The sequence below is a fragment of the Poecilia latipinna genome, unplaced genomic scaffold (genome assembly GCF_001443285.1).
Source record: "Poecilia latipinna isolate Pla-1442-1.1 unplaced genomic scaffold, P_latipinna-1.0 Scaffold3489, whole genome shotgun sequence".
Taxonomy (NCBI): Eukaryota; Metazoa; Chordata; class Actinopteri; order Cyprinodontiformes; family Poeciliidae; genus Poecilia; species Poecilia latipinna.
In genome coordinates, this window is record NW_015116105.1 from 1 (window position 1) to 21936 (window position 21936).

Below are 21936 nucleotides of genomic sequence, written 5' to 3' on the forward strand. Positions count from 1 at the left end.
ATCTTGTGTGCTTTTGTTGTTCCCATGATTATCCAATCCACTTTGTTCATACTGAAATGTCTGCTGTCTTCTTTGTCCTTTACTAAGACATTCACACATCCAAATCAACAATGCACAAGAAAATGTTACCTGAATTCAGCGGGAACCTGAAATAAGCAAAGGCTGTAAAACAACATATAACATTTTTCTCAATTAATGCCATTAAAGTTTTTGTGATTAGGTTGTTAGGATTAACAAAATAATTTGTAACCAAGTTAGTTCTATTAATTTGCAGTTATGCCTTAATGATCAGTGGAACATTTAAAGGGAAAATGCTAAAATTGTACGCCTGACACCGCCATCAGTCAAACAAACCAACAATCAAGTCACATTGCATGCACATTATAACAAGCTTTGACCTGCAGCTACTCTAAATATTAACTCCATAATGTATGTGTTAACAATTTTAGAGCTAGTAAAACAAACAACTTGTTTGGATCTTTCTTCCTCCAAAGAATAAATTTACTCAAACCAAAGAGTAATTTTTTTTCCCCTCTAATATTTTCAGCATTTTCTAGAAACTTTTTTATACTTCTTTACCATGAAACTTGGTTACTGACCAGTTAATAAAAAAAATTAAAAAAACTTTACTTCATAGAGCAGATCTTTATTCCCAGTAGGACTGTGGAAACAATAACCACTGCACTGCTTAGTCAGGAAATCCTTTTAATAGCTGATCATCTGCAGTATGGGCCAGCTTTGTTCTCAGGAATCTCACAGAAAACAAGCAACAACACAGCATCTCAAATTTAGCTGCCGGGTGAAAGATCTGCATCGTTAACACAGAAAAGGTAAGAATCTGGTTTATGACGCGACACTCACAGATCTCAGACGCATGTTCTTTTTCCTGATACAAAGTTTTAGTTGCAAATAACAAACTGCTTATAGTGCTGTGAAAAATATTTCCCCTCCGAAGTAGGAACAAATTTAGTCATTTTTTTAAAAAAGTTGTTCAACTTGAACAAATTTCAGATCATTATGAAAATATTGTCATTAGGATTTCATTTATTGAGAGGGGGACAAAAAGCCTTTAAAAACAGTAAGATCTGTGTGAAAAAGTAACTGAACACTTTGCAATAACACATTTGTAGAAATGTTTTATTTCAACCCCATTTTGGAGGCTTTTTGAGCACAAACTACATCTCAGTTAGGATATAAGAGCTGATTTTGACTCAAAAATGCTGCTTTCTGTAATTATTTTAGTCATTTACAAGTGGCTGTCGATAAACTGATAACTAGAAATCCTCCTTAACATACCTGAACACATATATATACAAACACTAATAACTTTACAGTCTCAATTTAATAGTAAAACTATCTGATACGTTGTTTGCTAGATAAGCGTCCGTCAGAGCGACTTATGATCAGAGCAGTTTTATCATATTTCAGTTTTGTTGTTCAGAGAGTTCTGTTGAAAAGCTGCTATATTTGTTGACTCTGGATGTTTTTTTGTCACAGAACAAAAGAGTTGCACATCAAGAGGTTCACTGCTCCCCGAACAGCAACAATGATAAAAAAAAAAGAAAAGAAAAGTTTTTGTGCAGAGATCCGTGGCTGAGGATGTAGCAGTGGGAAGCTTCCTCGCAAAACTGCTTTGATCGTTCCTTCAAAATAAATCAAAAGATAAATTAAAAACCAAAAATAGGACAGAAGGGACTGAAGGAAATCAATGCAGCAGACGGGGGTGGGAAGGGGGGGGGGGCACAGGTTCAGATCCCAGCTCTCTCTTCTCTGTTGGAGTCATTTCTACCTCAGGGAGCAAAAAGGGGAATCAACTTTAGTTTGTGTGTGCCGAGGTGTTGATTTGTCAGCAATTTGTGGGATGCATGGAGCAGATTAGAGAGTTTGAAGAAAGGCTGAATATCTATCTGCCTGTCTATCCTCATGCCTTATTCCTTCCTTTCTTTAACCATTTTAACTTTTGCTAGCCCAATTACTAATTTTATTTGGATGTTTATAGGAGACTTGAGCCCCATGGTAACTGGAGAAGCAGCAGAGGTCCACAGCTTAAGGGACACTAGAATATGTTGATGGGAAAAGCAATAAGTTATAAGGTCATAATGGTAAAAATGGTGGGAAGAAAACTTTTGACAATAGAAAAACATATGAGTCCTATTCACAGTTTGCCACAAGGAGACACAGTAAACACGTGGAATACTGTGCTGAACTTTTTTGACCAATTTCTCGACCAGCAGGGACAGGAAAGCTGCCGGTCAGATGGAAGTAAAGCTGTTAGAGACTTGATACCGAAGCAGAGATTCTGGAAGTCTAAGCATAGATGAAAGTGTTATGATTAAAAGCCTCGAAGGGGATTGTGCAAAGTATGGACTGGAACTTACTGTAGCTCTGTGTTTGTATTATTTGTCACTTTAACTGCTGGCCAGCATGGGACCCAGCAACCAACTTTCAGCAGAGCCTTCGGGTCGCTGCCTCAGAGCTGTCAGGTTTTTCACAGGAGACATGCGACGGTGTGGACAGTGGGTGAAAAGTAGGTGGTATTCAGTCTGATTTTTATTTATTTTTTTTTTATTGTTTTTTTTTATCTCTGCTTAATATTTGAATCAAACGAAGTTTTGACTTTCTTGTCTGACAGGGCAGGTTCTGATCATCCAGCTGCTGGACGGTGTCTTACGAGGCACGGCTCAGGTCATGTTTGTCAGTAACCCTGTCAGTGGACTTCTCATTTCGACTGGCCTGTTCCTGCAGAACCCCTGGTGGGCTCTAAACTCTCTGCTGGGAGCTTTTGTCTCCACTGTGTCGGCTCTCCTCCTCAGACTAAACAGGTCAGACGTCGTCATTTTGTCCTATTCAACAACAACAAGAAATTAAAAAAAATAAAGATTTATGACATTCTGCAGAAAGATTGTGTTTCTCCCCTAATTAGCTTCAGACTCAGTGAGATTTTATTTCTCATGTAACTGCTTTGTACTCATGTCAGCTTCATGTCTTTACACCTCACCTCAGGGAGGCGATTTTTGCTGGGCTTCATGGATACAACGGGACTTTGGTTGGTATGCTGATGGCTGCATTCTCCTCCAAGGGGAACTGGTACTGGTGGCTTCTGTTCCCAAATGTGTTCATGTCCATGTTGTGGTGAGTCAAAGAAAAAAAAAAAAAAAATAAAGATTTTCTGCAGATTGGAAATGGAAAGTGGGGTAAAGTAAAGAAGGAACAACATCGCACATTGTTTCTGTTGTTGAGATTTTTACATAAAGTTCCATCTTGAAACAAGAAATGTTGTAAAAATAAAATGTACATTTATTTTAGAAGCATAATCTCACACAAAAACAATTAAAACAATTGAAGAGGGGAAAAAAAAACCTTCAAGAAATATTAGATTTTAATAAAATCCAGTGTCATTCTTTGGCAAATTAATGTAACTTTCTTCTTAAAGTTGATCATATCTTCCAGTAACCTTTTCAGTTTTTCCTGGCGCACAGCTTTGTAGCTCAGTTCCTTTCAGTCACATTTTAAAATAGGAAAGCAAAAATATATGACATTAAAATATGACATGCTGTCTGTTGATCTTCAAAAAAAATCAGGATATTTTTGAAGGAAATAGTTACTCACCTAAACATTTCCGTACATAAAGTCTCGGCGTCAGCTTGAGCTGTCAAGAATAAGACTGACAAAAAACAAAAAAAGCTCAATGTGAGAGAACAGCAGCAAAGTGAGAAATGCTTGCTGTAATCAGGTCTCCATAGCAACCATTAGATGCCATCTCAATGCCGACTGCTTGACTGGGCTTGCAAGACAAAAACGCCTTTTTAGTCATACCATCATATCCCAATCCATCTCAAATCTGAATATTTGGCTTTTGTAAAAAAATAAATAAATAAATAAAATAATAATAATAATAATAATAATAATAATCTTCTGGATATTTGACACGGATTCTGACTTTTTGTGAGATCAGACTGAGGTTGAGGTTTTCAGCAATAAACATTCCAGTGGCGCAAAGGTTACACTGGAAATACTTGAAATACTTTTAAAAATAAAATCTTTTTTTATTATTATTTTTTAGCTGTATCATGATCTAAAACGTGGCAAAATCGACACAGAAATAACAGAAATAATTCGCCACGCTTCTTCCATCGTCGTCTCACTATCCAGACCTACAAACTATGGCCGACCTGCGGGGAGCCCACAAGTGTGGCAGGAATAATTTCACTAATATAAATATTTAATCACAGTATAGCCCCAATAAATTTGTGCACACAATTTTACTTCTTCAAGTAAAATCTAAGCCTTTTAAAACACTACACATGGTCCCAGTACTGACAGTGCTTGTTAACCATTCAGTATTTTAATTGCTTCCAATTTTTCTGTCTTTAACATCTTAACTTGTTTCTCTGTTAACAGCCCTGTAGTCTCCAGTGCTTTGTCCTCCATTATGAGCAAATGGGATCTCCCAGTTTTCACTTTGCCTTTCAATATCCTGACTTGCTTACACATCGCAGCAACAGGAACCGCTCACCCGTATTTTCCAGAGGCATGTATTAAGTCTCACTATACACATACAATTTGAATTTTCTCATGTGGTTTGTATCATAAGAAAAAGTGAAACTACTTTCTGCGCCTTTAGGTGAAAATTCAGCCCAAAGCACATCTGTACCATAACGACTCTCTTGCAAACCTGAGTATACCACAGGTGGATGAATACCTGCACATAATCAAAATCACTTCAGAACATTTTGACACTCAGCTCATATGCAGCGCTTTTTTTTTTTTTTGCAGCTATTCTTGTCGGTGCCAGTTGGCGTTGGCCAGGTGTTTGGCTGCGACAGTCCCTGGACGGCGTGTCTCGTCCTTCTGGCCCTGCTGCTATGCTCGCCAGCTATCTGTTTGCATGCCTTGTTGGGCTCCGCTGCTGGCCTGTGCACTGGTAAATAGACACCGAGTCATTTGCAGAAGGAATGGCGGAAAGTTTGATGTGTTAAAATGTGCCAAAACCTGTTTCAAACACAAATATGCAGACTGCATACTTATTTGGTAAAAAAAAGTAACCAAAGTTGTGCATACTTTACATGGACGACAAAATGCTTTGCAAAAGTTGTCATATCACTTCAACTTTTTCTTGTTGTATTAAAAGTGGAACATTTCCAGTTTATTTGTAGTTAAGTTGAATTTTAGAGATAGACCTAAACAAAGTAGATGAGGATGAAAAGGCATGCGTGGCTCTCTAAATGTGTTACACATAAACCCTTGAAAAGCACTGAGTCCCAGTGAGTCAATACCCCATAGAACCACCTATTGTCGCAATTTTTAGTTGTCTCTACCAGCTTTGTACATAAGGATTAACATTTATCCTCATACCTCTTTGCAAAATAGCTGAAGCCTAGCCTAAGAATGGCCCTAGGAAGACACATTTGTGAGTATTAATGTTCAAGTCTTGAACTGGATTTTGGTCAGGACTTTAACTGGAGAACTCTAGCACCTGAAAATTGTTGTTCAGCTAGAGGCTTAACCTCTGTCCCATTTTAAAGGAGTTGTTGCTTAGTAACAGATTTCTCTTCCATTGTTGCCTTGCATTTAGCTCCATCCATTTCACCCTGCGCTGAAGAAAAGCATCCTGACAGCATGATGCTATGACCACAATGTTTACCCCATGCATGGCCTTTTGCATGTAACCCAACAAAAGTTCCTTTGTCTGACCAGAGCAGCTTTAAAAGGGTCAACATGCATTGTTTTTGTTAAGCCGTCACGTAAAATCCCAACAAAATGCTGTGAAGCATTTGGCTGCACCTGATTTGACCACTTGTTCAAGGTTCTTTGAAATTTGGTGCAGGACTTGCATTAGCTGCACCTCTCGAGGACGTCTACTCAGGACTTTGGGGATATAACAGTGCGCTGTCCTGCATTGCCATCGGAGGGGTCTTTTATGGTTTAACATGGCAGACACACATATTATCTCTAATATGTGGTAAGACTGAAAACTAAGTTCATTATTCTTCGTCAGAAGTAGAAAACTGCATAATGAAAGGTGTGTTGATGTCTTTTTTAGCACTTTTCTGTGCCTACGTGACTTCAGCGACGTCAAAACTAATGTCCGTGGTAAGTTCGAAAGTTTCTTACTTTTGGAGGCTAATCATAGACCTCGTCTGCAGGTGTCTCTAAGACAATGTGTCATGTTCTCCCACTTCTACCGTCCCCTATCAGCTCGCGTTACCGGTCTGCACGTGGCCTTTTTGCCTGTCGACTCTCATCTTCCTCCTACTTTCCTCGGAGAACCCGGCCATCTGCAGGCCGCCACTGTCCGCCGTCTCCTGCCCTGAGGAAAACCAGCACTACCTGAGGCAATTAAGGACGTCAGAAAAGGCTCTGAGCAGCTGCAAGGGAGAACGGACTCTGGAGAGGATGGAGGGATGAATTCTCAGCTGGAAATGTGAAAAGCAGTTGCAATGGGTCTGTAAGAGAGATGTCGTTTTGCATCAGTTTGAATGTGGCTGCTGTGATGTTCATGTTTTCTGCTTATATAACCGGATCAGTTACATAAAAATGAGTGTTTTCTGATTGAAATATGTTTTGCTCACAACGCAGTACATCTCGCGCCCTGCAGGAGGCGACCCAGAACCACAAAAACAAGAAAGCCACACCGGATGGAAAATCAGGAAGATGGAAATATGTACCTGCACTTTTAGTTGCGAGTTGTTGTCAGGAAGAACATAAAGTAGTTTCTACCATGTGTGAAATCATTTAGGGCTCCCACACGGAGACGGGATGTGAGCCTTCTTCTGCTCATCATAGCCCAGTTTTGGTGGGAGTTTGTGGAAGATTTAATATTCAGCAGAGTCTTTCATCAACGCAGACAGTAAGCTGCGGGATATTTTCCAAATTGTTCCCCCTCCAAAACCCTCTCTCTCTCTGCCAGCCATAATCCATCACTGCATTCCAATCTGTCCTCTTATTTTTTAATCATTTCTCCTCGGTTCAACCACTTTTTATGAACCTGTTGTGTTGCTTGTCTTTTTGTCTTTCCCTTCATCCGTTATCCGTCTTCTTTTCGTCTCTCGGATGATAACAGCCAGTCTCGCCCCTTTCAAGCAGAGCGAAAAGATTTCAGTGGTTTTGAAAAGAAGATGACAGGCAGCACACCAGGAGCTCTGTCTGGGTCGATGTTTGCCTGTGCATCTTAATATGTCTGTGCCGCCATTTGGCTGTCTGTCTGTGCATCTGGTGCGCTGAAGTCTGGCCAGAGTGAAAAAAAAAAAATCTGAGCCAGTCACACTTACAGAAATGTGTGGGAGATGCAGACTGGGGGGAGGAAGAGGGGAGAGAAGGTGTGAGACATGACGGGGGGGAAGAGGGGGGGTGGAGTTGAGATTGTTTTCTTCTTCTTCTTCTTCTTGTCTCGTACAGTATATGTTGTTTCTCTTTGTGTTGTTTTAAACTATGTTGATTCATCTGCTGCCCTTTGAAGGGCAGGGTGAGGGTTGGGAGCAGAATGATGTGGGATGAGGTTGGTGTCACATACTCTGTGCCCGTGCTGTGTGCTCACAGCAGGGTGAATCACTTTTTTTTTTCTCCCCCCCTCCGAATCCCTTGCAGGAAGCACTCGCTAGTCCCATAAGACATAGCAACAAGGGGTGACAGAAGCTGCAGGGATGAGGGATGAACTTTCCTCATCTATAAAGTCTTTCACATGTTAGCAGCTACAAGATCTGATGGTTCCTCATAGAGTTTGTGAATATAAAAAAAAAATGCATTTTAACGTTAGAGAGCAAAACAGTTTTTACTTTCTGTCAGGGTCACATGTAACATTGAATCCGTCTTTTTTCTTATTGGTTGATCTCTAGCTGTCCAGTCGGTATCAGGGGTAAAGACAGAGAAATACTTTTTTTTTTGCCGTTTCAGAAACACGTAGGTTTTTGTTTTGTTTTTTGTTTTGTTTTTGTTTTTTTTTCAATTTCAACAACATGTACCAGAATGATGAACATGAAACGGGTGTTCACATTTCTGCTAGACAATGATTCCAGAGTCAGAGCCAAGAAAGCTCTCGTCTGGCCTCGGAGAAATAAAATAAAGCAGCTTGATTGGACCAGCCAGTCACCTGACTTGAATCCTGTTGAAAATCTCTGGAAAGAACTAAACATCAGAGTTCATAGAAGAGACAGAAGCTTCCAGGTTTAAAGATAATGTGGAAGAATGGGACAAAATGACACCTGAGCAATGCATGCGAGTAATTTCTCCAAACAGGAGAGATCCTCAAGAGGTCATTACCAAAGTAATTAATAAATATCAGAAAGCATCTTCAATACTTCTTCCATATGTCATTTCACATTATCACACATAACTTAATTCCTGAACTTTTTTGTTTTGGTTTCTTTCTATGTATGGATTATTCGGCTTGTTACCCACACCTGGTAGACATTTTCTGCCAAGAGCAACTTTAGAAATATATTTACCTTGAAAAATTGTGATGTGTTTAATACTTAATTTATCTGCTGTATATTTGTCACAGTTCAGGTTAAAAATAAATACTAATTCAGTCTGGAAACGTGATCAAAGCAATCTGATAGGTGTTCTTGAGTTTAGTTGACAATAAAATAAATACTACTTGATGCAATTTGTCTGATAAGTATTTTTTATGTAAACGTATTTTTTATGTGTCACAAAATTGTCAAAGTGATTTACTGAATCATGTTTTAATTTATGCAGATCAGATGCCATCAGAAACATTACAGCTACTGTATGTTCTCTGCTACAAGAAAGTGGAAGCTCCAACAAAACAAAGGGATCGGAGCCTGTCGGTGCTGCGAAAACCAAATGTGTGAGAACAGCAAACATGATGAGAACAGGATGCATGTCAGCCTTCACGCCAACCAACAATTACAGTGTCACTCCTGCTTGATGCTTTAAATGGTGTTCATTCCTGTGAGACTGACAGGACACTTTGTGTTTCTGCGAGAGAGCGAGCGAGAGAGAGAGCGAGATTGTGTGAATGTGTTAAAAGGAAGGAGAAAAATAAGAGAGAGAAAAAAAAAAAACAGGCCAAATGCAGCCAAACTGTTCCTGTGGGCTGGGAGAATGAATGTCGCCTGTTGTGATTCACTCCATCCTGCTCGATCTGTGAATAGTATCCAAGAGCTGGTATCTGGCGCATGACGCTCCGGGGTGATCATGTTCAAACCAAATTTGTCTGCTGCTTCCTGTAAGACGACAGGAGAATCCCCAGGAAACTCCATCTTCCATTGGAGGAAGCTTCTACGGAGGAGGAAGTATTGCCATAAATGTACGCTCCCTGGGACTGTGCCGCTCCGATCCATGACTATGGTAGAGTGTGTGTCGTAATCCTGTAGTGTGTGTAGCGTTGCCTCAAATAGAAACGGCAGACTTCAATGGAAGGAAAATGGCAATAAGGTAGATGCTGCATTTTAGCAATGTGTGACCTTCATCTGCTGGCAATTTCATATTCATAGTAAAATGTTCTATACTCTATGAATTAGTTGAATTGCAATTTTTACTTAAGCTAAAGCTACCACTATGATCACACTTTTGTATATTTTTCCCATGTGTCAATGAATGGAAGAGCAAGAGTAAAATTCCTATTTATCAGACAGATTCCAAATTATGGAGGTAAATAAGACCTCTTTATTTTCTACCACAATGAATTATGGAGCCCCTCAGGGTTCTGTGTTAGGTCCGACTCTCTCCAGTCAAACTAAATTGAATGGGCATGAAAAAAGACTAACACTGAAGTACAGAGGTGTCTGAAACAAGAAACCTTGCTAGAGATACAAACACTTCCGTGGGTTAGAGCTTTTTGTGTTAAATGGTTCAAAAATAAAAATAAAAACAAGGTGGTGAGACCCCAATAACATGTTTTGTGATATGACAAGTCAACACACAAAAAATAATAAAATGACATGTGTAACTTCAGAACTTTTTCCATTTTCATTACAACACGTAACATATAATATTCAACAAAAAAACTAACAAATCTGTAAAAAAAAAAAAAATACTAAAATAATGCAACCTAGTTGGCCATAAGGTCATTTTGATTCAGTTCCAGTGTTGAGTCTTCGTGGGTAGTCTCAACACCTAGCAACAATTATGAAGGATTTTCTTGAGATTTGATTCTTTAACTGAATCCATTGTTTTGCAGACCGGCTACAAAGGAATCAAAATTTCACTGTGCAAAGGTAACAGTCAGGACAAGTACACAAAGAATCCATAGCGTTTCATGTAAACCGTGGCAACGTAGCAAGTCGTTAACGAGAGGTGAAAATATTAACAGCAATGCCATTACTGAAGTTGATAATTTCTCAAGTACTGGTTAAAAATTCACGACAGAAATAAGTCTCCGGAGATTGGAGAATTTGCAAAATTTGTACTGGAAAACTGTCACACTAACAACCAGTGTTTTCAAGCTGTCCTGGACGAGATCTGATAACAAGGTATGAACACTTATGCAAAAGGATTATCGCAGCTTTTTTTTTTTTTTTTTTTTTTTTTTCCCCTTTAACAAAATGTCCTTGTTAAATGTCACAAATTGGATGAGACATTTTGAGACGATTCATCAGGGTCTCAATTTTTTACTCCTCCAAATCTTGACATTTTGTAATGTTTTTGTCCATTGTGCTCAGCTTTCCTTAGTTGTAAAGCCCCACTTATATAAGCCGCTAATATTCAGTTAAGTGCATCTGTGAAAGTTATCCCGTAAGATATCGAATGTTCCACCAAGTCCTGTGATTGATGAGATTTTATTAATTGTGCTGACATGCCCATCTGCTCCTCTTTCTCCCTGACAGTATTAATATCTTCTCATTTTACCCTCCACCAGCAGGAGATACATTTAGGCTCTGTTTCTGCCATTTTTTTATTTATTTATTTTTTTTGCTGCTTCAACTTGAACTAAAATCGACACATATGTCTTCTTATCTTCAAAATCTACCCATTAGCACGTCTGGAAAGCATTTAAATCAGACGGCATCAAACTTGTCAGTATCTCAAAATTTCATACATCACAAAATGTCCACAGTGGCATCGCAGGCCGGCTTTTTTTTAACACATTGGGTTACATAACATCAGACTGGCTTTTTACTCCCACAGCTGCCTGTTGTCAAGTGGCCCGTGTGCATTGCATTGCCTTCATTTTCATCCAGCAGCACCATTTTTTTTTTTTTTTTGGCTGGCTCTCGTAGGCGGTGCATTTATATAAACCCCTGCATGATCCATTGCTTTCTACACTCACCTGCAAACTTCAACAGCTAATTTGAGGTGCAGAAAATAGCCTTTCATTGTTGGTCACTGGAACATTCTAACATTAGAATTCAATTGTTCTTTTCTTTTTCTTTGTGTGTCACGAAGTCCGAGGGATAATATTAGATGCGGTCTGAATGAGGACATTCAAGACTTTTCTAACATATTTCATAAAATAAAAGTTTCATGAGGATTGTTGTTGTATTATGCCTTTTTTTTACAATTACTGCTGTACACCTGGCTTAAAATGAATGCTATGTCCTGATGTTATGCTTCAGTAGTTTGTCTAGCATATGCTTTTATTTTTTATTTTTTTTCTACTTTATCAATTTTAACCCATGGAGCCTTTCACAAATATTGTGTGTCTAGCAATCATTTTTATTATAAAAAATAAAAAAAATATTGCTTTATCTCTTACACTTTTTTTCTTGTATTTTTCTGCTTGTCATAAATGGTGGGCAAAATACTAGAAATACTCTAGATTTTCCAAGAATATATAAAAATAAATAAATAAATAAAAAATGCAGAAGTAATGATCTGGTGTCATATTGGATTGATTGTGTATGTTTTTGGTTTGTAGTTTGATTACTTATGCAATGTCTTGCAAAAGTATTTATTCTCCTTTTCAGGGTATATACTTTGACCAACTTCAGATGTCCAGAGAAAAGAGTGATTCTTTGGAAAATTGCTTAAATTTGGACAGAAAGAACCTGCTAACAGCCATTAACAAGCCCTGCTATATGCCATAAGTAACTTGTCACCTCAATGAGGAATGTGATGAACTACAAAGGAGATATTTTTTCAATAGTGACTTGCTTTTTAATATTTTTCCTCATGAGGCATGAACAGATCCTCCCACCAGATTGATCCAGTCAATCTCTCCAGCTTTCCACAGTTATCATGAGCCTCTTAGTGGTTTCTCTGATGGTGGTTTTACTCGTCTTAGATGCCGACTATGTCTTGGCTGTCTTGTATATGGCTCATATTCTTTAAACAGTCCACGATGGATTGTTTAAAGTTTGAAAGTTTTAACAACCTAACCTGCTTCATGCTTATCCCTGAGATGTCTCGTGCATTTCTCTGTCTTCATCTTGCTGTTTGTTTATGAATATCTTCTGCTGAAATTATACACAAACTCTATGAACTAATTTAATTAGTTCTCACTGCAGCTGGTTGCACTTGGTGTTTAAAGGGATATCTAAGCAAATATAGCCCTGCATATTATAAATACACATCGTTTTCACGTTATAAAAAAATATTGAAAATCATACCTGCATACTTTAAAACTACGCTGTACTTGATTGTGGTTGTGATGATGTGACAAAACGTGAAAAGGGTGCAAGTATGCATTATTTTTGCAAAGCAAAACATCTAACAAAAGGCAATGTAGTACTGCGATGAACTTGCTTGCTTGACAAATGCATTTGTAAATATTAATAAGAATCTCAGCGGAGGGATTCCATCGTTCAAAGTTGTCTGTGCAGACATAGTTTTTCCTCTCTTTTTTCAGTCTCTCCAGTCTGCTCTATTCGGGGAAAGAGGACTCGGTGTACCCAGTCGTGACAGTCTGCTCCGGTCTGTCTTCTAGAACTCCGGAAACAAGTCTCGAGATGGAAAAGGAGGCTGCAACATCCGCGTGATCATCGCTCGAGCACCAATGGCCTTTCACCGGGTGCGCTGAGCACACCGGCATCCCGTGAGGAAATGGGCGGTCCCGGGAAAGCTCGACCGGGATGCGTGGGCGGCGGAGGGGACGGTGAAAAAGGAGCTGCGGCGGCGGTATTTAAGAGAGCCGAGCAGAGATCTCAGACAGGACGGAGCTTAGAGAGCCCGGAGCGAAAGCGGAGCGATTTCAGCACCACACATCCAGTGGACAGCGACTCGAAGCAGCTCTTAAAACAAACAGACAAAGCAACCCTTCAAATCATGGTTCTCATCTGGACACAGTTCGGAGTGAAGCAAAAGAATGGAAATGTCAAGTGCAAAGTGCGAGTCATGCACAGGGGTGACAGCTCTGGATCATCATCGTCAGCTGTAAGTACAGTTTTTATTATTATTATTATTATTATTATTATTATTATTTTAAAGTTACATGGCATTCTTTGCCGGCGTTTGTACTCCGCCGGCATCTGTAGGAGATGCTGTCATTTCATTCATTCACATGCTAGAAACGCGGATTCCCTATCAGCCAATCGCTGCGGAGATTCTCAGTTGTTGGGGGGAGAAAGTCTTTTCACGATCCCTTCACATGGGTTACCCCCCTCTCTCTCACGTTGTGTTGAGATCAGCCTATAAAATTTATGCATCTGCTCAGCAGCACAGATAAGGGTGTTTCCCCTTAGAGAATTGAAGCTGAAGGTGATTTCTATCTGTGTAGATAGAAATCAATCATTTCTCTTATCGTTGTAGCTCATACACTGCAGTTTTCATCAGGGATTCTGTGTGAAATATATATATATATATATATATATATATATATATAAAACCAACAACTGGTGTTAAATGTCACAACATGTGCATCAGCATGTAGAAAGTATGACAAAGTGATCTAAAAATCTAAATCGTTGTGTTCCTGCAGGAGAGCACCAAGTCTGAGCAGGACACGCCCTGCCTCTCCATCAAACCCACAGGCAAGGACTTCTACAAGGTCCTGGGCGTCTTGCCTGAGTCCAATGAAGATGAGATCAAGAAGGCCTACAGGAAGATGGCCCTCAAGTTCCACCCAGACAAGAACAGTGACCCCGACGCGGAGGAGAAGTTCAAAGAGATCGCAGAAGCTTATGAGATCCTGAATGACCCCCAGAAGAGAAGCATTTATGACCATTTTGGAGAAGAAGGTGAGCAGATGTGACTTCATGTATATACTTTGAACTGCTTCAATCAAAGCTCTCTTGCACAACATTTGCATAGCGACAACTCAAATCCATCAGGAAATATGTTTGTTTGTTTTTTTTAACAATTTGTCTACTCTCTTTTTTTAGGTCTTAAAAATGGAATTTCAGCAGGCCAAGGCAACATTTTCCGCCAAAATTTCCAAAACGACCCCCACGCCACCTTCTCCTCCTTCTTCCACAACTCTGACCACTTCGACATCTTCTTCGGCAGCGACCCCGATGCCGACGATGACCTCTTCAACCCATTCCGGCGATCCACCTTCACTCACCTGGGTGGCTTCGCCGGTTGTGAGGCCGGCCTGCGGAAGGGCGCACGGCGCCTGTCAGGCGAGGCCGTGGTGCACGACCTGCCGGTGACCCTGGACGAGGTGATGCACGGCTGCACAAAGCAAATGAAGATCACGCGCAGCCGCCTCAACCCTGACGGCCGAAGCCTGCGAACCGAGGAGAAGGTGCTGAACGTTGTGGTGAAGAAAGGCTGGAAGGCCGGGACCAGGATCACCTTCCCCAGGGAGGGGGACGAGACCCCCAACAGCCCTCCTGCAGACATCACCTTCATTCTCAGGGACCAAGACCACCCAGAGTACAAGAGAGACGGGTCCAACATCGTCTACACGGCCCAGATCACCCTTAAAGAGGTGAGTCTCTCATTAGTTAGTGTCCACATGAACCACATTCTAAAACACCCACCAACTCACTCTTTGTTCTAGAAATTCACCAGACAAACTATAGATATACTTAATTCAGTCTTTTAACAGAACGCTTTTGTTCCACTGTGGGCATTTGAGCCTACCACTTACAGTCGCCTGACAGACCCCCACAAACCAAATGGCAGCAGTCAGCCAACACCTCCATTACCTCAGCAGCCCCTGCAGAGGGAGAGAGAGAGAGAGAAAAAAGAAGCTAAATTTAGCCTGCTGCCTGCTGACTGCACCCACGAATCGCACTCCAGCCTCCCTCTTAGCCACTAGACTCACTGCAGCCTCAACAACCAGGCAGAGAAAGAGAGAAGGAGACAGTCCTACTGGCTCGCTCTGTCTCAGCCTCTCAGTTCCTCCAGCCCACGCACAGATTAGCACAGCAGCAGTCACAGAGACTGACATTTCAAATAGCTTCTCCGTCCTCGTTTGGCTCCCTATCAGTCACAGAAACACTTGACTCCCACACACAGGAGAGAAATAGAACGCCGGTTATAACATCTGTACCACCGTTGCGTAACTCGCAAAATCTTTTCACAAGAACGCATGCATAACATTTAGCAGTTACACAACTGTTCACACTCCACTTTCCTTCATTGATTGTGAAGCTGATGTTGACAACAGGCCGCCAGGACTAACTTTTACCTCCCTCTTGATTTGTCTCCAGGCTCTCTGTGGATGCACAGTCAATGTCCCAACACTGGACAACCGCATGATGCCTTTACCGTGCAGCGACATCATCAAGCCAGGCGAAGTCCGGCGGCTGAGGGGCGAGGGCCTCCCACTGCCCAAGAGCCCGTCGCAGCGGGGCGACTTGGTGGTGGAGTTCCAGGTGCTCTTCCCCGACAGGATCCCGCCACAGTCCCGCGAGATCATCAAGCACAGCCTGGGACAGTGCTAGCCTGCTTCACTTCTACTTGACACAGCATCACCATGTGTCTTTCTCAATTCTGAAACACATCCTTGCCTAAGGTGCTAATATCACAACCAATCACAACCTCTTATTGTGCTTGGAAAAGGCAAACAGAGCTGAGTTGGAAGGCAAGCTGGACTGTAGAGAGGAGACTTTCTGAACTAGTACAATGCACAACAGCTTCTGGTGCCATACGAGTGGTAGCTGTTGGACTAACGAAGGGTTTTTTTAGCTGTCTGAGGCAAGCACTCACTCAACAGCCTTCTCCTAGACGAAAAGGTGTACATGTACTGTTATACTTGCAAGCTTATGGCAGGATATCAGTGTGCTATTTAAGTCTGTACAGACTTACTTAAACCTGAGTGGTAGAAACAAGCAAAGAAAAAAAAACACCACCTTACTTCTTTTCTTATTATTATTCTTCTTCTTCTTATGGTTATATGGTGCTCATATGACTGATCTTTTGCATTGTTTTTTTACAATAGCAAAAACTACTTGTGTGCAAAGGTCTACTTTGTGTGCAAAATGAAAAAATGTTGTCTCTAAAAGAGATTCACTTGTCAAATGTTCTATTGAATGACTAGAAAAGTTTGTATATGATCTGCAATAAGAGCTGCTGATGTGTTCCTACTTTATTCTACGGCATGAAAATTAAAATAAAATGATAAAAAAAACACAAACTTGACTGCGGGTTTTCTATTGTTGCATATATACAAGGACCTCAATTTATAGACCTAATTAGGTGATTAGGCCTATAAACAAATGAATAAGAACATATTCTTCTCTGTTCACCAAAACACAATCAGGTCAATGTTATCAATGATTATTGATTTACAATACAAAATATACAGAATCATTTTTATTGCATTAACATACTATTTAAAAGTTACACAAATTAAAATGTAGAGTGCTCTTTTTCTAGAGCTCCAATTATAAATAAATAATAAATTAATTAATTAAATTAATTATAAATAAACTTTCAAGTCCATTACAGATATTTTAACAGAAATGATCTACAAATGCAGTAAATGTGATTTCTTGGTTTTTTATTTTTAATTTGTCAAGCGCTCAAATTTTTTTCCCCCATCTTTTCATAATGGGTTAATTGTGTGTAGAATTTTAAGGAAGGAGGAGAATTCAATGCAATTTGGAATAAAGCTGAAACATAAAATGTGGAAAAAGTGAATCGCTGCATACTTACATGGATGCAAAGTACATGAACAAACTGTAATCTGTCAGACAAATAAGAACAGACCGTCCCCACAATTAAGTGCGTTGGTGGAGCTATCTATTCTGTGGGGATGCTATCTTATGCAGGGACAGGAAATCCTACCAGGGTAAAAAAAAAAAAAAGGAAGATGGATGAAGCTAAATATTTGAAAGCCATTAGGGGAAAAAAAAAAAAACATGTCAGAAGCTTCAAAAAGAAACTTGAGGCTGGGTTGAAGGCTCACCTTCCAGCAGGACACTAACACTGGAAATACAGCCAGAGCTAAAGCTTAATGGTTCATACCTGCTGTGTCCAGTCAATCCTCGAGCTTCAGCGTTGACGTGACTGCACTTATCTGAATCAAATGATTCCTGGCCTCTGCTGAGGGGTTCATTCAGTTATTCTGAATTAGATATATTGCAGAAAGTACACAGCTAAAACGCAGGGCATGCATAGTTTAGCTCAAACTCTAGCTTGATTAATGTCGTGTGATCATTTGTTATTTAATTATTTATTCAGCCATCACAATCTTTCACTTGAGTCATAGACAATTTCTAAATAAAAAAAACAATGTTTTTTAGATTATACTTGTAAAACCCTTTGAAAACAAGGTAGCATTTTTCTCCCATTCCACAACTATCTATTTCTTAATCTGTTTATTGCATAAATAAACAATTTAAGTGTCTGTTTATTGCATACATTCCGATTAAAATGCATCAAGTTTTTAGTTCCAGTTCATGAACATGTAAAAAGTCCAAGAGGCATGATTACATTTCAAGTCACTGTGGACCTTGTTCTGTTCTCTATTGTATAAAGTCTTGTCTGCGTTTTGTAACTTCTGCAAATTTTCACATTTGATGTCCTTTTGTAGTTTTCCAGATGTTGTCTTCTGTATAACTCTACGAAACATGTCATCATTAGCTACAAATACTAATTTAACCCCAGCACTGTGGCAGCTTTGATTACCAGGAGATGTTGTTATCTATCGTGACACTTTGAGACAATAAATAACAACATATATAACCTTTACACCTTTTCTTATGTTTGATACCTCAAATCCGTTCGGCGGAATTGCTGCTACTCAGTCATATTGGACATAATTGTAATTGCAAAGCTGCTGAGCTTCAAATCTGTTGAAATTCAGGAGAAATCTACTGCCATCTAGCGGCGGGTGATTCCTACAACAGAATCTTGCAAAAAAAAAAAAAAGACACACCTGTTGAACTGCTGTTTGTTGCCGGGCTTAATCAATGGCCGCGTCCTCACTTTTGCGATATTTTTATCAGTAACATTTTTATCCACAGTAATGGAGAAGAATGCGATGAAAAGTAGAACTTGCGTGATTTTCCAAGATCAAACTTGAAGTAATTCCCACTGATTGGAATATTAAAGCACCTGTGTGAACAGAGACTAGGCGTAAGGGCTTACGGAGACCTGCGTTCAAAGAAATTCACCCGCAATGCGCTTGGGAATGAAATGTCGCAACCACGTCAGACCACTCCACACAATCTGACTGAAGGCTACTCTGTGACAAACCTGACCTTAGTTGTCCTCCTGCTCATCCCCTTTGTGGTCATTCTCCTCCTGCTGAACTGTCTCTTCCTGGGCTACAAGGTCCTGGTCCTGTCAAAGAAGACCAGCAGACCGAGGCGGGAGGACACCGAGGAGATGCTCCTGCGATCCACCCTGCCGAGACTCAGAGTACCGGACGTGGCCTTTTCCCCTCTGCGGGACGGGAGGACAGCCTACATGTCCCTGTCGGAGCCCGTCTTGTCCCACCCCGTCACTTCTTCAAGGGCGTCGTCCAGAGACGGAGCCGGGTTGCCTCGCCGGATCCGGCTGCTGAGGCCCGACGGTGCGACTGGCTCCGGGTCTCTGAGGGCGCCGAGCACCATCCGGGCCGCGTCCTCCGCGCAGGGCTTCACCCCCGAGGCGCCACTGACTTCCAGTAACAGTAAGCCGTGCTGGTGTCGGAGTGCTCCGGTTTTACTGCAGTCCAGCGATACGGAGGCTAACTCCAGAGTACATCTGGCTCCACCAAACTCTCCAATGGTGAGCGAGTTCTGTGTGTGAGAGGATGGCAGACGGTTGCGTAAATGTTAGTTTAGATCCGTTCAGCAAGTGTTAAGGACTTTGTATGTTTATCATTGAGATGTTTACAGTGCTCAACCCTAATTAATTCATAACTCACTTAGATTTTAGAGCAGGGCCTGTCCATCATTTGACATTGTTTGTTGGTTTGTTTCCCATTAGAAGGTTATCCTTTTCTCCAGTCCTCACACATGAACTTTAATGAGATCCTAATCTTATTTGTCCATCATCCGTGTTACTCTACTTAACAGTTTCAATGTGTGTGGGATAATTTCCATCAAAAATTGGGAAGACGTCCTCCATCTGCATTATTCCACCCAGTTGGACCAATACTACTAGCAGGGAGACAGAGCCTCAGCATGATGCTACCACTGCCGTACTTTATGGTTTATTCAATGTTGTTAAGCCCGAGGGCCTCACATTGACTTCTACCTATTTTGGAGCTCTTGCATTTACTCATATTAGCTTCCCTATCAACCGGGAGATTGGGGTCGCTGGATATTCATGTTTATGACAAGCTTGAGTCTTTGTGGTTCTTGAACATGCTGACCAATTTTTTTAAAATCCAATCTGAAGGTGACTGTCAGAAACTGGGAGAAATCTGTATTCAAACATTAGACTTCTATTTCTCAATTGAAAAATTGTGAATTGTGCTTAAAGAGCTTGATCTGTGCATGTAAAATCAACCAATCTATATTTAACCCCTAACTAGAGGAATGGTCAAATGTCCTTTCCAGAAGTCTTTTGATTATTGCAACAGTATATAGTTTCTTTGAAACTTGCTCAGTAACTAGTGTATCTATACATTTCAGTCAATTTGTGATGACGAGTCAGCACAAGATACTGGGTCTCTACCAACTAAGGACAAATCAAAGGAACTGCGACAAGAAGTGGATTTCTGCAGTCTACAGCTGGGGGTTAGGTTTTTAACTCATCTGTCAGCAATTATCCATTTACTTTTCCTTGATTCACAGGAGGAAGCAGAGCATGTGGCTCACATTCGTCGGAGCAGTACTTACGAGAAGCTAACGGAAGTGAATGCAGCCGCTCCTGTGCATCCGTACGACAAGCTGTTCACGGAGTGTGAGCACACGAACCTGACCTCAGAGACATCCAGTCTGAACACCTCTGCTGTGGGTCCTGGGCTGGACAGTGACTTCGGAGCAAGTGCAGGTACAAAAGTCTCCTCCACTCAGACTGTCTTAAATGTATTTAAAGTTCATGTGACATTAATTTTCTGACTTCTGTAACTTGGATAATGTGGATGAGGCAAAATGACATGTGGTTGCTGGCAGTTATTTGCATCGTTTATAACAAAGCAGAGGTGTGGGCATCGTGTCTTCCAGGTGTCTCCCTCCGCATTTTGTCTGCAGATAGCGACGGCCTGTCCAACGGACTGCTGTCTTCAGCGCTGGAGTGGGACTATTACGACCCCTGTTATGTCAGACAGAATAATATATCCAAACATAATCACCACAGGCCTGTCATCCACACAAAACAGTACTGGGTATAGTTAACAATTTTCTTAATGTAGATTTTAAATGTTTGTTCCAAATAGCATACCGGTGTGCATGTTTTAATATGAGTTTTTGTCTTAAAAGTAATCACTTAATTTATACACCGTTAAGTATGTTTTGTTGTAGAGTGCACTGTCCCACAGTTCATAATGTTACGTTAACACTGAACTGTCACTTCAGTTACTGCTAAATGTTTAATCGGCGTCCTTCACTCAACATTCATAGAGGTTGTCACTATTTTTGTTTTCACTATTAACAGTTGATTTAGCTTTAGGTGTCACCATTTCCTCACCTTCATAAAGTTTGTTTCACTGCGCAAGTGGTTGTTATTCACCTTATTAATGAAGGCTTAAGAATTTAATAAAGAGTTATATTTTAATAAATTGAAACGGTAGTCTTACATTTTATTAAAAACAGAATCCATGTTGCTTGAACTCCAGCGTAAGGTTTCCACAGTCTGTAATGATTTGGGGAGCCGTGTCATCTACTGGTGTTGATCCATTGCGTTTTCTCAAGCCCACAGTAAATGTAGACGTCCACCAGACTACTTTAGATCATTTTCTTCTTCTTTTCACGGACAGGTTTTATGGACTTGCCGATTTTCTTTTCCAGCAGAACCAGTCTGCCAAATGCACCAAACGGTGGTTCAATGCGGTGTTTCTTTGCTTGATTGGCCAGCAAACTGGCCATTTAAAATCTCGTCACAGATTCCCATTCACCTTTAGGTGTGCTCTGCACTGATCTAAAATATTAGATTGTAGTAAATTCTTTAGGTTCCTTACTTTGCAGCAAAGTGAAAACCCTCCCCAGTCTCAAGCGTGTCTCTGGTGCTTCCAGTAGAGTTTATTTCAAGATTGAATTGTATTTAGCTCCATCAAACTTTTCCATCAACTCTGATCTGCTTCCTTGCCAGGTTTCCTCAGAATGATGCTGCAAATGCTATATTTATGAGTGCAGGAGGGGTCAGAAAGATGTGCAGAGTTTTTCACCACACAACACTTTGCAAGTATGCCAAAAAGCAATATTTTGGTCTCTGCTGAGAAGAATACCATGTTCCATGCGATTTCATATACCCAACATAGCTTGTGGTTCCGCACCCTCCATTTTCAGAGGACTAATTGAGATGTACAAAGTCTGGGATTTTATTTAGGATTTATTAATTAGATGGCATCTGAAAGAATTTGGTTGCTTTTTATTTTATATTGGGGTTTCGAAGTAAAAGGGAGTTGAGTACAAATGTATGCCACACTTTTCAAATTTGTATAAGACACAAACGGAAACCTGGTATTTCCTTTTACTTAAATTGTACCATCTAAAAGTCTACTGATCCATCACATAAAATGCCAATAAAAAATATGGAATTTCAAAAGGT

The 21936-nt window shown here is 40.5% G+C and overlaps 3 protein-coding genes and 1 long non-coding RNA gene across 6 annotated transcripts; 3 read left to right on the forward strand and 1 right to left on the reverse strand.

Annotated features, from left to right (window-relative positions):
• Positions 1 to 677: 677 nt before the first annotated feature.
• On the forward strand, positions 678 to 8507 carry LOC106941084 (urea transporter 1-like). Of its 3 annotated transcripts, XM_015024025.1 has the most exons (10): positions 679 to 830; positions 2424 to 2527; positions 2633 to 2822; positions 3004 to 3132; positions 4402 to 4531; positions 4625 to 4690; positions 4777 to 4924; positions 5828 to 5962; positions 6044 to 6093; positions 6199 to 8507. In XM_015024025.1, the coding sequence occupies exons 2-10, from the start codon at positions 2425 to 2427 to the stop codon at positions 6406 to 6408; spliced, it is 1161 nt and encodes a 386-aa protein (XP_014879511.1). In that variant the 5' UTR covers positions 679 to 830; position 2424; the 3' UTR covers positions 6409 to 8507. The 3 variants fall into 3 exon arrangements, with proteins under 3 accessions (XP_014879513.1, XP_014879511.1, XP_014879512.1); XM_015024027.1 differs by lacking the exon at positions 5828 to 5962 and having other exon boundaries at positions 678 to 830; XM_015024026.1 differs by lacking the exon at positions 679 to 830 and having other exon boundaries at positions 838 to 2527.
• Positions 2754 to 4429, reverse strand: LOC106941085 (uncharacterized). Its single transcript, XR_001423256.1, has 3 exons — positions 4188 to 4429; positions 2999 to 3760; positions 2754 to 2843 (listed from the first exon to the last, which is right to left on the reverse strand). It is a non-coding gene; the product is annotated as an uncharacterized LOC106941085 (long non-coding RNA).
• Positions 8508 to 12930: 4423 nt separating the features above from the next.
• Positions 12931 to 16427, forward strand: LOC106941083 (dnaJ homolog subfamily B member 5-like). Its single transcript, XM_015024024.1, has 4 exons — positions 12931 to 13275; positions 13820 to 14078; positions 14223 to 14773; positions 15501 to 16427. Exons 1-4 carry the CDS (start codon positions 12946 to 12948, stop codon positions 15732 to 15734), a joined length of 1374 nt encoding a protein of 457 aa, XP_014879510.1. The 5' UTR covers positions 12931 to 12945; the 3' UTR covers positions 15735 to 16427.
• Positions 16428 to 18138: 1711 nt separating this feature from the next.
• On the forward strand, positions 18139 to 20953 carry hwa (huluwa). The gene is made up of 3 exons (XM_015024023.1): positions 18139 to 19008; positions 20022 to 20220; positions 20394 to 20953. Exons 1-3 carry the CDS (start codon positions 18433 to 18435, stop codon positions 20558 to 20560), a joined length of 942 nt encoding a protein of 313 aa, XP_014879509.1. The 5' UTR covers positions 18139 to 18432; the 3' UTR covers positions 20561 to 20953.
• The last annotated feature ends 983 nt before the right edge of the window (positions 20954 to 21936 follow it).

Excerpts from the sequence above, each read along its gene's own strand:
- hwa (XM_015024023.1), top strand. The coding sequence starts at position 18,433 with ATGTCGCAACCACGTCAGACCACTCCACACAATCTGACTGAAGGCTAC. Across the intron at positions 19,009-20,021 it reads CTCCACCAAACTCTCCAATG|GAGGAAGCAGAGCATGTGGC; the intron begins GTGAGCGAGTTC and ends CTTGATTCACAG. Across the intron at positions 20,221-20,393 it reads TGACTTCGGAGCAAGTGCAG|GTGTCTCCCTCCGCATTTTG; the intron begins GTACAAAAGTCT and ends CGTGTCTTCCAG.
- LOC106941084 (XM_015024025.1), top strand. The coding sequence starts at position 2,425 with ATGGGACCCAGCAACCAACTTTCAGCAGAGCCTTCGGGTCGCTGCCTC. Across the intron at positions 2,528-2,632 it reads GTGTGGACAGTGGGTGAAAA|GGCAGGTTCTGATCATCCAG; the intron begins GTAGGTGGTATT and ends CTTGTCTGACAG. Across the intron at positions 3,133-4,401 it reads GTGTTCATGTCCATGTTGTG|CCCTGTAGTCTCCAGTGCTT; the intron begins GTGAGTCAAAGA and ends CTCTGTTAACAG.
- LOC106941083 (XM_015024024.1), top strand. The coding sequence starts at position 12,946 with ATGGGCGGTCCCGGGAAAGCTCGACCGGGATGCGTGGGCGGCGGAGGG. Across the intron at positions 13,276-13,819 it reads CTGGATCATCATCGTCAGCT|GAGAGCACCAAGTCTGAGCA; the intron begins GTAAGTACAGTT and ends GTGTTCCTGCAG. Across the intron at positions 14,774-15,500 it reads CCCAGATCACCCTTAAAGAG|GCTCTCTGTGGATGCACAGT; the intron begins GTGAGTCTCTCA and ends ATTTGTCTCCAG.